A 17329-nucleotide genomic window follows, 5' to 3' on the forward strand; every position below is an offset into this window, starting at 1 on the left:
ACGATTATTGATTATTTAAACTTTGGGTTATTTTAAAGTGATTTTAAAATAACTCAATGCTTGAAACCAAGAATCGAGTAATGATAGAGTAAAATTCAAACCTCGGACCTCTGATTTGTGAGTCTGTGACATTATGAAAGGACAATTAGCCATTTGCTAATGAAAACTTTGTTATAATTTTCCATTTTCCCATTTTCTATTTTCCCCAGTATTGGAAGTCTGCTTTCTTAACACCTATACATAAAAGTGGGGATAAATGTGATGTCACAAATTAAAGACCGATTTGTATACAATCTGCAATACCAAAGCACTTCGAAAAAATAATTTTGCAAAAAATGTCTTCAATTGTCAATCAAATAATAATTCCAAATCAACACGGTTTTATGCCTTCAAAATCAACACTGAGTAATCTTATAATATATAAAAATGTTATTATGAAAGCTTTTAATTTACGTAAACAAGTGGATTCAGTGTATACAGATTTCTCTTAAGCGTTTGATAAGGTGAACCATAGAATCATAATTGATAAGTTATCCATGTTGGGTTTCTGTGGATCGATTTTAAAATGGTTTCAGAGTTACCTAACTGGTAGATCATTGGCAGTAACAATTTGTGACGCCACATTCAGTACCATTGAGGCGACTAGTGGAGTCCCGCAAGGATCCCATTTGGGTCCGATACTTTTTAACATTTTTATCAACGATATTGTTGACATATTTAATGGTGTCGAAGTTTTGTTGTTTGCTGACGACATGAAATTTTTTAGAGTAATTAACACTATTGATGATTGTATTACTATCCAACATAACTTAAATAAACTATTTTCATGGTGCTCAACAAATAAACTCCAACTAAATGTAAAGAAATGCCAAATCATGAGATTTCACAGGACTAAGTTTCCAATAATATTTAATTATTCCATTGGCAATTTTGAACTTGTATCTGTTTCCAAAATACGTGATTTAGGTGTTATTTTCGATACCAAATTATCATTTATTGGTCACATCAATAGCATTAGTAATAGATCTCTAAGAATGTTGGGTTTCATTATCAGAACCACTAAAGATTTCAAAGATATTGGTGCACTTAAAATAATGTACACGTCACTTGTAAGAAGCATTTTGGACTACAACTCTACAATCTGGGCTCCTCATTATTCTAGGCATCAATATTGTATTGAAAAGGTCCAAAATACCTCCTTAGACTAAAGCGGTTGATAGTAAATATAAAATAGGTCAATCGTAACTGACTATTATTTATATCAAAATGATTATTTTGACTTCTAATAAGATATATTTAAAATAGGAAAAACATCAGTCGTGGGTATTTTTTTCATTCATTCAAATCAATTGATTATTGGCAGTGCGTGGGAGCGTTTGCTTGTTATTTAATTAATTATCGTTTTAAATTTATTTTGCTATAACTGAAAAAAATATTTATTTTTTTTTTGAAATTTATTTATGTATAAACGTTTACGAACAACATAAATTTAAGAAAACATTTTTAATTCATATTTTATTTTAATATACTATGGAAAAGGAATTATTAAAATCATGTTCTTGTTTATTTTCCTTACATACTTCAGAATACTGGGTCTTTTGTAACAATAAATATAACAGCACCGCTCTCTAAGAAAAAAAGCAGTCTTTTCAGAATTTACGTGAAATATCTTAAAAATAAATTTGAAAAATATCTCCTTAAAACCATAAGTAAATGTTTATTATTAAATGTATTTTATATATATTTGTACTTGCGTAAAACAAACCAGTGTAAAAAATGTGTCCCACCGAAAAGTCTCTAGACTTAGTGGGTAACTAAAATTGTAACATGTAACTTAACATCTCGAATCAGTTCTGCAGCACTGAAAGAAAACATAAACGTAAATCAACAAATGTAAAATTATCAATTTTCTTACCATCTCCGTCCCTGTCGTAGCTCCTGAAGTGTGTCTCTAGGTCAAGTTTGGACTCCAGGATGTGGGCACTCAGTTCCCTTATGGCGGAGGTCTCCACAAGCCCGATCCTCTGGCGGAAGGTCAGTCTCTTTGTCTTGGAGATGGCGGAGGTGTACTGGACAAAGTGAGTGTCCAGTTGAGGTCCGACCAGCTTCAGATAAGCACCCTTGTTGGACCCTATCTCGTAGTAATTAGACGCTGAGAAGATGGTAATGACCTGAAAAAAAAAATTACATGAAAATGCATTTATTATAATTTATTCGGTGTACACCTTACCCTGATTAACTTCGCTCATTTCTAAAAGTCGTGACGATGGTGATAATCGTTTTGGTATTTTTGCAGATTTATTAAAAGCCTTTCACAAAATATTCCTAAAAATGATCTCAAGCAACAGTAATTGAAAAACCCTTCTTTTGAAAACGCTTTACGATTCTCCAAAGCAATCAATATTTCTCGCAGTGTCTTTGTGTAACCTGTAATACTGTCTTAAGACATGTTTACATGCGAAATAGAAAGTTGTAATATTCTATTTAGGAGGAGAAATAATGGACTCTGATTGTATTATTATTATTTTATTTATTTCTTAAGTTAGCATATTTCACAATATGAACTAATATTAACACATTTATTTATGTCATCTTACAGTAAACACATAATTTATTTCATTTAAATTCATTCAAACGTTTTTCATTCTTCGTAGATTCGGACATCTCTTCAATCTCTCTTATTTAATACTTTATACATAATGCAATATTGTTATTCTTAATATTTTTAAATAGTAGCCATAATTTATTTTTATTTCTTGTAATATTGGTTGCGAATTATGTGGATAGGCATTGTTAAAATATTGTCACTACTTCAACATCTTTTTTACCCACAACCACTGTTCACTTCCCACCTCAGTATCCTTTGATCATCCGCCACAATGAGACCTCGTGCAGTGAATCGCGCGTTTGTTTTGTTAAACGTGCGCCGCATCATATACTTTGTTTCAACCAACCACCAGTGTTCAGCTCCAGATCAATGGCCTGTTCTAGTGTTGTCTAGCAGTCAGACCACCGCAATTCCATCAAGAACGAACCAGGTTAGTGGCATTTATTCCTAATTCATCTTATTCTTTGGGGTTGTGACCGACTGACACTGCATACCGCATATCGATGATATTAACTTGTTTCTTTAAAATTAAAATACAGTTTACTCGGCTAAATAATACCTTAGAAGCCCCAGGACTTTGTCCCCTGCAATTACTCGCCCCGCATCCGCGTGGGATTTTTTTTTCCACCAAATATTTGGTGGAAAAAAAATAGTTATAATTTTTTTTATAAAACACTATTTTACTAATAAAGTATTTAGGTATTATATTGTCTAAAAAAATAATATCAAGTGAAGCATATTATTATCATATTATATTAAAAGACTAACGTATATATTCAAATAATTCGAAATAAAAAAACGTAATATTATAGAGTTATTACTCTTAGATACTTATTTTGTATAGTGCCATTAAATTTTGGAGTATGGTATAATCGGATGGGGTGGTGCGAGTGACACAATTTTAAATAATTTATTTGTTACGCAAAAATCCAAAATTAAAATAATACTTAGATTTTCGATACAGACATCTCCCGAAGAAATATTCCATAAATCATAACGTGTGACTCCAAAGCAAGGGCTAAGTATAGCGTGTGAGCTCGCCAATATATGACAGTAAAAATTTTATTGTCTTTGAATTTCCTAGAGTTTTAACCATCGAAAAAAAAGAAGATTGCAAATCAAATCAACAGACAATGGAAATTTGATGTGTATTATTTTAATCGATTGTTTATAACAGAAAAATACATGGAGAAATATGCATTTTTATTTTTTGTAATAAAAACAGTCTAGTAAATTCGAATAAATAAAAATACGCTTTATATTAACAATATTAATTAAAATGCAAAAATAACATTGAATACTTGAAAAATAAATATTATTGAGTGTTACAAACATAATTTAAAAAAACGGATAGCGATTAAAAGTAAAAACTATCTTTAGTTTAATTCTTATAGCGATAAATACGTAAACATTATAAAACAGGAATTATACAAATACAAAAATAATATTGTAACTAGGTGGCTACCTACACGGTTAAATTTCGAAACACCACGCAATTTCTTATCTCGGCTACGCTATGTAAAATGAACAAAAATATTTAAATTAATAATTTCACCACGTCATGAAGTCGCCCCTGGGTAGCGCCTGCTAACGTCAATCAACAAAAACATCCTCGTTTTAATTACAATATTTCGGCTACGCCATGAATCTCTTTTTTTAAATAATTTCTCACGTCACAAAGTCGCCCCTGGGTAGCGCCTGCTAACGTCAATCGACAAAAACATCCTTGTTTTTATAACAGTAGGTATTTCGGCTACGCCATGAATTTCTTATAAAAAATGTCAAAATGTCACAAAGCCACTCTCTGAGTATCGCTACTGACATCATTTACAAAAACATAATTATTTGTGCTTTTTTCAGGTACGAAACATTTTTTTTAAATACACCTACCTAACCGATAAAATACTATTAGTATATAGACCAAGGTGTGCTTTAAAGTTCCGTATGGCTAAATAATATTATTTATTATTATAATATTATTGACACGTAGTTCAAGCATTGCTGCATTCACGTTGCTTTACTTCTGAGAGCTCAACTGCTATGTTTTTCTATGGTTATGTTTACTGTCATCTGTCATGTATTGGCGAGCTCACAGGCTATACTTACGCCCAAAGCAATTAAAGTACTCACTTACAGATTTAAAAAAAACTATTCTAACTCAAACTAAAGACATAACCCCAACAATAAAACACATCCAAATAATATAATCACAATAAACAATTACAAACTGACACCACTTTCAGATGAAGAGATTTAAAATATTATGCAATTATATTATGTAACCTACTTCCACTGTCCATAAAAACAATAAATAACGAAAAAATATACAAAATAGCTATAAAAATGGATAGTGAAGGTGGGTAGAAGTAAAATGGGTTGGCTCATTTGCCCAAACCACTATTGAATCACCCGCTCCACAAACGTGTGGTTGATATTATGTTTGTGTTCTTTTATTTTTCGTGGTATTATATAAATCATACAGCTGTACAGAAATTCAATATAAACGTAAATATGAAGTGTTTATAACTGATTTATTATATAAATAAAACACGAATAATACTTTAATCCACAAATTTGGAATATCCAGTGACCGGTTTCATCGCTTTCGCGACATCTTCGAGACTGGTATCTTTATTAAAAAGTTAAATGTATTTATACAGAACAAAAGTAAGGATACATAATTCAAAGTTATATGTAAGTAAATTAAATAAAGTTATTTTTATCTTAAGGAAGATGTCGCAAAAGCGATGAAACCGGTCACTGGATATTCCAAATTTGTGGATTAAAGTATCACTCGTGTTTTATTTATATAATAAATTACAATGAACTTCCATCAAGAATTTTCACTTACAAACTTAAATGTTTATAACTGTCTTAATATTTTGTTTTTTTTTTCTGTGTAGTCTTCTTTGTCTAATAAAGTCTTCCTTGTAAATTCTTACAAGTCTTATTTACTATACAGAAAGAAATGAGACTGAAAGTCTCATTTTCAAAGTTATTTAATTTTATTGGTTCTTCTCGCATTTTTATCTATTTTATTATAACTACCTTTTAAGCACTAATTTCATGGCTTTATTTTAAAGTACCTACTTCCAATTTATTTGTTTTTCCTCCACTGGCTAAAATTAATACTGAAGAGAGGTAATCTATATGGTGGAACAATTAGGGTTTAACAATTAAGATTGATATCTAGATATCGTATTGCAAAGGCAATTTAAGAAGAAACTTTTGACGATTACCATTTAGTGTAGGAAACAAACACCTTACTTTATTGTTCCAGTCAACGAAATAGTGACGTACCGCCGGAAAACTTCACTATTAATCGACTACGTCGGTTTTATTTTGAATATCGAATTAAATTAGGTGTGTTCAATTTAAGGAGTTCACTTTACGAATAATTCAATTTGATCGACGACAATTTTAGCGTCAACGTTATTTATGCGTTTATAAAAGATAGTTAAGCCTAAAAAAATTCAATATTTTGTTTGCCGACCTCGTGGTGTAATGGTCAGCGCGTTTGCCTACCATGCAAGAGATCTCGGATTCGGTTCCCGGCATGGTTGACATGAAACGATCGGGTTGTGGTCCTGTGGCTAGTGTCTCGGACTCACGGATCAAAGGTCCGTGGTTCGAATCTTACTCTACCCCAACTTGATTCTCATTTTCTAATAGAGAGTTATTTACAACTCGTTGAAAATGGCCCTCGAAATGAAATATTTGGGTAAATCATAAGAACACAAATGTTTTCTTTTAAAAAAAAAAAAAAACTATTTGGTCGTTAATATGAAAACCTGTTTTCACCCCATCTGACAGGAAATTCTTCAGTAAGTAGTACCTTTAATTATGTTCATGTTATTATCGTAATAAAATTTGAATCGGTCAACGTTATTATGAAAATCCCTCTTCTCCTCTCAATTTCCTCATCCCTTCTTGCTCTTTTTTTTTCTCTCGTCTTTTACAATATATTATTTTTTCTTTTCACTCTGTAATATGTTCTCTCATTTTATTTGTGAAAAATTTTAACTGGACGTATGCACTATTTTTATATTTTTATATAACAGCTGTAATTTTTTCTAAATAAAAAAAATCCAAAAATAAAATTAAATAAAAAAATCAAAAGAAAAAGGTATAAAATATATATTGACTGAACTGTAGTCGTGGGTAAGCGTGTATATAAATGAGAATGTATCAAGGTAGTGCTTGACATGGGTTAGAACAAATGGAATTTTAACAAATAAATTAATTTAAACCATAATTGATACAAGCAAACAAACAGTCACACCGTTTCTCTGTAGGGGTAGATAGAGAGGATGGAACGCCCGGTCACTATATATTTGCATGTAGACCTCGATTATTCCTACTCTTGGTCATCATCAAGAATTTGATGGACTTGATCTGCGATATCTTTCTCAACCTTCCTTGTTTTCTGCATCCATCATCATTCGCATCGCAGATTATTTTAGCCGTTTTTTCGTTGTTCATTCGCTCTACATGTCTGAAGCGACGCAGCAGCTCTTTCTTAATTATGTCGATAATGCTTGTCTCAGCCCTACACTGTCCACGGATCTCAACATTTGTGCACATATCATACATTTTTATACTACATATTCACCTAACATCGCATGTGGACAGCATTCAACCTACTTTCATCATTATTTTTCACATTCAATACTTGGCCCTCATACCTTACGGTTCGCACTAGAACTCAATTGTGAACTGCAAATTTTCCCGCCTGTGACAAACGTTTGTTTGCCAGGGTAGATTTCAGTGTACCGTTCACCCTGTTTCCCGCCTTCACCCCCCTTTCAATATCTTTCTCAGTTCTTTCATCCCTAATAAACATACTTCAAAGATACACAAATTCTTCTACCTGATTCAGAATATCTCCAACAATTGATCCTACGCACAATTTGGTTATGTTTTTGTGTCATTATATTTGTCTAATATCATACAATTTTATATTGTATCTAACTCATCGATAAAACTAAAGAATCGTGAACTGTACAAGCCAATGTTTGAGTTACTCACCAATAATATGATAGCCGAGTAAAATTTTAAGGATGAGCAATCATAACTCCGCGATGGCTATGTTTTCCTGGGGTCAGGAAATTCGCTTTAAGGTAATAGGCCACAATTTAGGTTAAGTATGGATAATGCAAGGTTGCTGTGTTTAGTTAAGTAAATGATGGCTCAGCTAATATTAGAAGGGATTTAAGGTAATATGAAGCTTAACGATTGTTTATGAACAGCTTAAGTAGTTTTAAACTATGTGTCTTATATTTTCCTCAATTAATCTACCCACTAAAATTACTGATATTAATTTTGACTTGATATAATGTGTATTAAACATAACGTGACATATTTAAGTTGATTCGATTATCAAATTAAAATTTAACGTTCTCAAAACCAATAGAATATTAAGTATTTTTTAAAGGACAAGCAGTCTACAATTATTATAGCGAAGAAGTTCAGTGGCTTTTTTATTTGTTTTTATTTGTAAGAAGGCTACTAGACTATGCTAGACAATTTTAAAAAAAATATGTATCGTGTTGTCAGCGCTATGATTGTTTAGTTTTGTATTTTTGAAATTAATCCGCGTGTAACGTCTCAAATTTTCTTCCGGCTGTTCTCGGTCAGTTCTGCCGATTGGTCCGCTAACGAAAAGTAAGCCGAAAATCTTACACAACTCCCTTATCATTGGTTGATTTATATGAACTAGTGACGTCGATCAAGATAATTGGATTTTATTAAATAATGTTTTTTTTTCATACATTTTTAAGAAACTTTGCTGTGGAATTGAATGCTCTATTTTTTACTGCGCGTAAGAAAAAAAAATTGTATCCAATTTCTAATGGGCCTAAAGTTCTTCATTGATTAAACACCACCTCTCCCACTCTTCTTTTTTCAATTTTATTCATTTATTTAAGATAATTTTTATAGTGCCATTTATGTATAAACCACCTCAGGGGCGCTGTGCAATAAATGAGAAATACAGAGCGCATAGGCGGTTGGGATTCTTGTTCCCCATTTCCTTTAAGCTCAAATTTTAATAATTGTATAAGAGCTAGATTAAAACACGTTTTGTATCTACATAGCGCACGGACGTTAAAAAATCTAGCTCCCCATAGCCATTCTATATACTACTATCAGTCAAAACTAAATATTGTCATCGTGTAAAAAATATAAATAAATTTTATATTTCGTACTTCAAAAAAATAAATGATTAAAATGTCAAAAATAATGTTCCAATAATTAATAACAAAAAAAAAAAAATAAATAAAAGTCTTTTGCTAAAAATATTTAATAATTCACCTACCTACTCGCGTATTTTTTAAGAAATAGTAAACTAGACGATTACAAAAAAAAACACTGAAAACGGAATATAAGCAAATAAGGCATTTAAGTCAATATTATACTTGAAGCACTTAAGATAAGTATATCTCGATTAATAGCCTTGAGACTGGCAGGTAGAAAAAGAAAAAAAAGTTTTCAAAAACAATATTGTCTTTATTTTATTTTATTAATGCATTTGAGATTCATACTTGTTGTTTTTGTATTAAAAAATTACATTTAATGCTTGTTTTTATTTTATGCCTTGATGGAGGAACCTATATGTTTTGAAATAAAAATAGAATTCTGTTTGCAAAGGTCAAACTCTGCTCTTCTCACCAACAGGGGAGCATTTTTTTAGGAATACGATTTTCAAAAATGTTATGATTGTCAGTTAATATTATTTTAGTATAACCAAAAATCAAATAAAAAGAAGTAAATGGGTAGAAATTTTAAGGAATTTCAGAAAATAATCTGATTGGGATCCATAATAAATTAATGTTGTTGGTAAACAAATTTAAGCTCCGAGCTGTTTTTCGAATTTATAAATTAATGATTGTAGGAGTTCTAAATATGCTCGTAGCAAAGATCTACATTTCGCTGAAAACCGCAGATAAATCGGTCCAGTAACTAGTCAGTCCATCGAAGACACATATACCATCATTGTATTTTATATATAAATAAGCATACTCGCATATGATCTATGCTATTTACAAATTATTTTTTGTTTTACTTAGGGAGTATACCGAAAGACACAACTTAAGATAAAACATGTAAACGTTTTATTTAAATATTAATCCTTCTGACTTTCATTTATTTAATCCGACACGATAACGCCCGTAGAAGGAAATAAACTAACTTCTAAGGTATACGTTACATATTGCAGAAAGCAGAAAATACCGTTTGAAAAATACATACGAATTGGTTTGACAAGAGTGACAGAAAAAGGATTTCTTTCCAATTGTTTCCGAATCTTTACGATATTTACCCGATCCTGGCTTGATATTCCCTATTGAGTCTCAAGTTTGACCTAATTTAAGCCAATTCCCAAAGCATTTTAGGACAGCGAATCGATAGTCTGGTGTACAGAATGAAAATGAAACTAAAAAGGAATGGTCGACGCTTCAGTATTTGCATTTTGACTTTGTCTAGTAGGTCTGTACACCGATAACTTGCATTGTCTTTATTCTTTTAAATCAATTTATCAACAAATTAACACTATGAGGTTTCGTATAAATTGCGCAGATAAAAACTCTACACCAACCGAGGGACAATTTAAAATGATTTAATTTTCTACGAAACATCGTTAATAAAATTATATTTCAGGTACGTTAACCCGAATTTTCGACAAAAAAGGAATTGTACAGAAATAATCTTTAAAAAAACTGAATAAATAGCAAGGTGTGTTATAAACATAAAAAAATACATATACATGTCGTACATAAAAAAAGCGCCTAGGTAGGCAGATCATACACATTATAATATATATGTGTGTTAGTGGAAAAGCAGTATATCAAACCATGCGATCATTTTTATTTATTGTTTTATTTCATTTCGTAAACTCAAAGTATGCATATTCTAATAACACATTTACTGTGTACTAGTACTGAGCGTTTATAAATGTCAATTTTTCTTTGTTTTTTTAAACATTTTGTAAAATACCTAAGTAAAATAAATTGACCTGTTCGATTAATCGTTCAACGCAGTATAATATGAACTCCTCTATCTAAGTATCAATTCTTTGATGGGCGTAGATGAGTGAAACTGCAAAGGAATAAATTTTCAGTAGAACATAAAAAAACATTATTATTAACCTAATTATTTAGCCACAGTACTCATATTTTGCGAAATGATTTATAATTTACAAATATTTTTATCAGTGTAACCACATTCGAATAATTTATACAAATAACATAAGCTTTCCAGACATTCTACTTGAACCATTAAAGATGAGACAGAAATGAGTCTACTTATACTACTAGAACTAACATATACAATTTAAATCATTCAATAAATGATAAAAAGAAGTATTTTATATTACTGAGACCACTTTGTACGATTTGTGCTTTATTTTATCAAAACCAAAGTTTATTAGTAACACAGTTGTTTATTTATGTTTTGAGTTTTTTGTTTTGAGTTTTTATGTTCAAGTTCATGTTTTTTTTAGTTATAGAACATAAGAGATAAAATTATGAATATACAGGGTGTTCTTTAAAACCTGTCACATCCGAAACCACGATTACCAGTATGAGCAAGAAGACATATTGGCACATTCAAATATTTTTTTAGAACGAATAAAATTTACAAAAATAAAATATCAAAAAAACAAATGGTTGCTCACTTCTGCAAGGGAGAAGCGAGAAGAGGGGAGGGGGAGTCTGATACACCGTCAACCACATGGCCACGACCCCCTCGCTTCTCTCCTGCAGAAGTAAGCAACCATTTGTTTTTTTTAATATTTTATTTTTAAAAAAAATCTGCGTTCCAAATATTTTTTTTGATATGATATGTCTTCTTGCCCATACTGATCATCGTGGCTTCGGATGTGACAGGGCTTAAAGAACACCCTGTATATTAGAACCTAACTATAAGCACCTGCTGACGGACTGCATTTTAAGCAGTTTAGTAGGACTTGATAATTTGTATTTTAATTTTTGTATGTTTTAGATAAATAAAAATATATAAATCGTTAAAAGAACAAAAATGCAGTTGTACTGTTATGCCCACCTATCAAAGATTGTTCCCTCAAGTTAAGTAAACTAGTGAATACGACTCCGCGGTGAAGTGGTTAAGACACTTTACTTAAGAACGGAAGGTTCTGGGTTCGATTCCCGGTGAGAACACAAAAATTACATTTGATTTTTCTCAACCCTGGGTGTTCTGTGTTGCAACTCACCACTGTAATTGGGCCTTCTGGCCTGTTGTGGTGCAAAATAATAAATAATCAAAATGTTATAAAAATAATCCCTGGACTTGTATCTAAAGCGTAAGACTGACGATCTTACCTTGATGTAACAAAAAAGTTATCAAGATACGCTGCGATTGGTGTACCAATGCAGTGCCCGATGCACCATTAGGTGCGGAAAGGGAACGATGATCATGATAAATATATAAACTTCCATTTATTTACATGGATGTTTTTTATTTTTAAAATATGAAGTTTGTAAAATAATAAAACAAATTGAAATATCAACCGAATATTTTTTCTTTCTAATGACCACGACAGATGGAAATATTTTAGCAATCGTATTATTTTAGTAGTTGTATTAATTGCACAAAAGTGTTGTCAACGACCAATTAACTGTACATTTCTTCAGACGTTTTAGTTGGTACTAATTCTTATGGAAAACCATGTCTTTTACTTCCAGACATTTTTTTTACCCTTTTGTAATGGTTCCTCAATTTATTTCGTCTATTTCCCGTATTATTTTATGAGCTTTAGTCTATCTTAATCAACAAAATAATGGGGCATTAGTATCCTGGCCGATTCTTTTGATCGTATCCTTAATCATTCCGTCGTATATCGATTTGTCACAATATTCTTAAATGATCAGGGATTCGCAACAATCAAAATAAAATATTTTAAACAGACATGAAAAACTTTTTCTTATTCATAATGACACGTTTTTAAATGAGTATCGAAGTTGTCATATTCATTTATTTTAAAAAAGGGTATAACTTTAAGAACGTCATTGATACTGGAGCGAATAGACATTTTTTTAATTAAAAAATATTTAATAAATGAAGTTCATTATAACTTTTTAAGAATTATATTTGATGATTTATAAATACGAAATATAATACATAAAACTTCTTTAATTTTGATCATTTTTGTTAAATGACTGTCAAATATTGTCGCCACGGCTGGTATATTATAAAATAATGTCAAAAATCAAACAGACAGCATTTTAAAAAAATTTTGTTTTTAAAACCACATCTGCTCCTAAACGGAGCATGTGGATATCACACGACGCCTCCAGGAGACCCTTTCGCCTTCTCCCACGTCAATCCAACGTCCTTTAGTTCCACCGAATAAAGGCGAAAGACGACCTTCCATAGGGGCGTAAGCCCGTAGATTTACAGACAACTTGTGTTAAGTTCTCGTGAGACATGCGTAGCACGTGTCCGAATCAGGTCTACCGCCCCACCTTAAAGACGCTCGTTATAGAAGGCTGCTGCATCCGTTTTTGGACTTCAATGTAAGTTATAAAATCGAACCACCTTATGCCTTATATTTTCCTCGAGCCTTTACTCTCAAAACTCAGAAGTTTGGTGTTCTAAGCTTTGGTAAGGGAACAAAATTCGCACCCATAAAGTACTGGCATTGTACCAGAGTTGAATAACCGGCATTTATTTTAGACCGAGTATAGACTAGAGTAACACACAACAAGCATCGTGTTAAAAGTTGTTCCAGGAATTCCTAGGCGGGTTGTGAGCTCTCGGTGCATGCTTCCATCCTCAATTATGAAAACTCCCAAGTATTTAAAGCTGTCAAATTTCTCGATAACTTGCCCGTTACTATTAGAATATTATTTGGGCATTACATAATTCATTTTATAAGATAATACTAAACCTATCAAATGATAATTCAAAACAGTTTTCTTGGACTTGCAATGTATTCATTTACCACGTAAATATGTATTTTTTGAACCATTCGAACGCGATATGGTAAATCAATAATGAAAGAGAAAAGCTACACGCCACCAGTAAATAAAATATAAACTTGAAAAGATACGCTTTGCGACGTGTCTGTTCAGAATTGTTGGTATGTTTGTCGTCAATTACGTGAAAATGTTTCCAATTTATCGAGACAAGCGGAAGTTTTCCAATTTTCTTTGGAAATCCTATTCAGATAGATTGAAAACATTTATTCAACTCAAAGACAATAAATGCAATAAGTAATTCAAAACAATCGACAAAAACACCTATTAAATAAAACAACACTGTAGACTCCTTTTTATTTTTGACGTACAAAAAGTAGGAATGTGTTTTTTTTTTTTTTTATAAAATATTATTACCACAATGGTGCCTTATGATTAGTCGCGGGAGTCACATTGAACAAAATTTTCAGAGAATAAGATCTAGTGATTGTACGATTTCTAAAACATCATAATGTTTTATCCAAATAAGATAATAAAGATGTAAATAACTTTAAAATATTTTTTTTATGACAAAAATCGACTCCCCGGTGTTTAATCACTCAAAACTCTGCCAGTTCGAGGAATTTGGCAGTTCTGCATCATTTTAGAGCAGTATGATTCCAATATTATAAAAATTGATCAAAATCAAAATCATTACACTTGCTTTACTTCTACTGATGGTTTAGTGATCCCTAAAATTAGTAATAAATATTGAAGTAGAACGTTGAATTAAATTGTACCGTACGTTTTAAATTTAATTCCTACTGACCTCAGATTTAAAAATATATGTAACAAGAAAAAAATTAGAAATTGGCTTCTAAATCAAAAGTTTTTATGTTAATATTCTATAAATAATGTGCTCAAATTTGATTTTAATGTATATTATTGTTTTCATGATGTATTTGTTTCTCTTATTGTTTATTTCTTTCTTTTTTTGATTGAGCGGATACAGTCTAACTACTGCTTCTTATTTTGACTGTAATTGTTTATGTAAAAATTTTAAGTTTTAAAAATGTTTAATATTTATTTGGGTAAACTTCACCAACAAGCCACAAAAAGTAGCTTTGTGAGGTTTTTGTATTTATTAGGCTTATTACTGAATGTATCTTAATTTTTATTCATGTGTATTTTTACAATAAAAAAAAATTAAATAAATCTGTGTATAAAATGGCGTATTAATTTAAACGTATTTTTAGGCTTTTACATGTTTTACCTATATAAATAACAGACATTTATTTACACAAAAATAACTGAAAACAAAATTAATTCATTGCGGTAATTTCTACATTTTAAACTTTGAAATGGCAAAAAAAGTGAACTCCAGTGTTTTGCCCTCTAAGGTCCAGCATTATTTTATTGGTTAGGTGAAACAAATTGCTACGTGCCCAGTGTACAAATATAAGAACACGTAACTACCTATCTATCTTACATTTTTTATCACCATTTCCCTATCCGTACCTAGTGATGCATATGGCACTAAATTGGCCCTCAAATTGCACTATATCTAGATATTTGTTTAATTATTTTAAAGAAACAAGCAGTTGACAATGACATAATAACTTTTTTTTTTAAATACAGTTTGAAGACAGACCGGCAAAGTTTCCAAATAAAAATCATACATATTATTAAATTGTGTTACAACAAAAGAATGTGTTTATGTGTATTTGTATGAGAGTAAGCGTAGATGTGTCTTTATGTGTATTAGTGTGGGAGTAAGTGTTCAGAAGTGTGCATCATTAAATAGTAAGGGGGATCGTATCACAGCCAGAAATGATAAGTCTTAATTTGTTTTTAAATAAATATTTGTTATTGTATTAGAGTTAGAAGGATATATGAGAAACGAACGAGCTTGCAAAACGAAATTTTGAGATAATTATGGACCAGTAGAACTCACGGAGGAGAACTTGTAACGTAACAGGAAAAGATTTTTAAAAAAAAACTACAGCGCTTATAATAGCGTACGAAAAATATATTTTATTAAGAATTTGGCTTAGTTTGTAGGCTCTTAACAAATACCTTTTTTTTTAAACCCATTAAACTTTGTCGTCGCATGAATTTGCAAAAAAAAATGATAACTGGGTTTGGGTAGTGATAAGTCACGAAAACATATTCATTAATAAAAACGTGAATCTTCAAAATTCTATAATAAATTCCCCATTAAGTCATCAATGTTTGAGTATGTCCAAATACTTGCAGACTGGCTGGATTTCCTCCCTATTTATATTAAAATTTATTTCAACAGCAAGGGAAAACATTTACGAGAAGGGAACATAGAAGTCTAGGCGTTTACAGGGCTTATAACCTGTCATTGGTTGGTTTAAGTGGCCACTGTACACACTGTGTAACATTCACCATTCTACCCATGTACCTCAACTTTCCATCTGTTGACTTTTGTGAAGTAAAAGAGCTGAAACCTTTATCTTCATGAAAGCATTTGGACATACTCAAACATTGTTGAATTGACTACCTGGTAAAAGAAGAAGTATAAAAATTGGAAAATTGTTTTCAGGCGTTGCCTAGTAGGAAATTTGGTTCAGCCGGATGAATCTCACCCACGTGAAAATGTTTCAGTTCTTTTACTTCACAAAAGTCAACAGATTGAAGAGTTGAGGAAATGTGGATGTTCAAACATGGCAGAATGGTGACTGTTACACAGCCAATGACAGGACATAAGCCTTGTAAATGCCTAGACTTCCATATTCCCTTCTCAAAAATGTTTTCTCCCTCTCTGTTGAAATAAATTCCCCATTAGGTTGTCATGTTTTGCTATTATTTTTCACTGCATATAAAAAATGTCTGCCTTAAACCAAATTGTATTCTGTTAGGCGACAGACTACACACAATCCAAAGAAATTATGTTATGTTTATAAATCATTATCATTTTAAACAAATACATCATCGTTGTTTTGGACATTAAGTAAAATGATTGAATGTTTTTCGTTTGTCCAAATGTTTGTAAACAGCCTGGATTCCACAACCCCAGAAGTAAATAAAGCGCCACTTAAACCAGCCGATGACAGGTCGTAAGCCTTGCTAATGCTAAGACTTCTTTAGGGGTTTATAGTCACCCTACAGAGTAGAATTTGCGTAGGTATAACAATTTATTGGACAGAGATTTTAAAATTGTGAACGCGGACAATCGGAACTCGGAGAGACGAGGTGAAGCACTGAACGTTTAACTGATTGAGTAACTGCGCAAACGTTTTACTTGGGTAACTGAACCCCGAAGATCATTTTTTAACTGACTGTATGAACGACTTGTATAGTCTTTACTTCCTAGTGGGTCATTGAGGTCGTCTGCTATTTCCCTGGCTGTCAGCAGTTTGTTATTCGTGTTTATTAGCGATTTGAATGTTTTCACACCTTTAGCGCTGTCTTCCTGGTGATCGTAGGTTAGATGACGGAAAACATTGCTTTAAAAGGTGAATATGTAATCCAACACTTTTATATTCCCTTCTCAAAAATGTTTAACTTTTTTTGCAATTAATTTGGATTATCGTAACATTTCAGATATTATCCTGGGAAACTGAACAGAGTTGTGGTCTCGCGGTATTATCACACACAGGGGTCCAAGGTTTGAACCCTACTCTACAATAGCTTTTTTAAAAACGCTTCGTCAAAAATAGCCTATTTTTTTAAAAATACAAATTAGTGGTAAAGATTTTTTGTCTTGATTTGAAGAATAAATTTACCATAAAAATTTTTCAAAAATTTATTGTTGGGGTTTGAAACCACTGTCAAATATCTACCG

At 31.5% G+C, this 17329-nt stretch overlaps 1 protein-coding gene across 2 annotated transcripts in view; it reads right to left on the minus strand.

Moving 5' to 3' along the window:
* The window catches only part of rdgC (retinal degeneration C), a 401333-nt gene that overhangs the window by 61939 nt on the left and 322065 nt on the right, over positions 1 to 17329 (minus strand). For both annotated transcript variants that reach the window (XM_088237799.1, XM_088237800.1), the window contains one exon: positions 1916 to 2171. In XM_088237799.1, coding sequence (XP_088093925.1) covers positions 1916 to 2171 — 256 coding nt within the window. The remainder of the gene's footprint in view (positions 1 to 1915; positions 2172 to 17329) is intronic.

The sequence above is a fragment of the Micrasema longulum genome, unplaced genomic scaffold, assembly GCF_059751315.1.
Source record: "Micrasema longulum isolate JH-2025_06_02 unplaced genomic scaffold, ASM5975131v1 h1tg001792l, whole genome shotgun sequence".
Lineage (NCBI taxonomy): Eukaryota > Metazoa > Arthropoda > Insecta > Trichoptera > Brachycentridae > Micrasema > Micrasema longulum.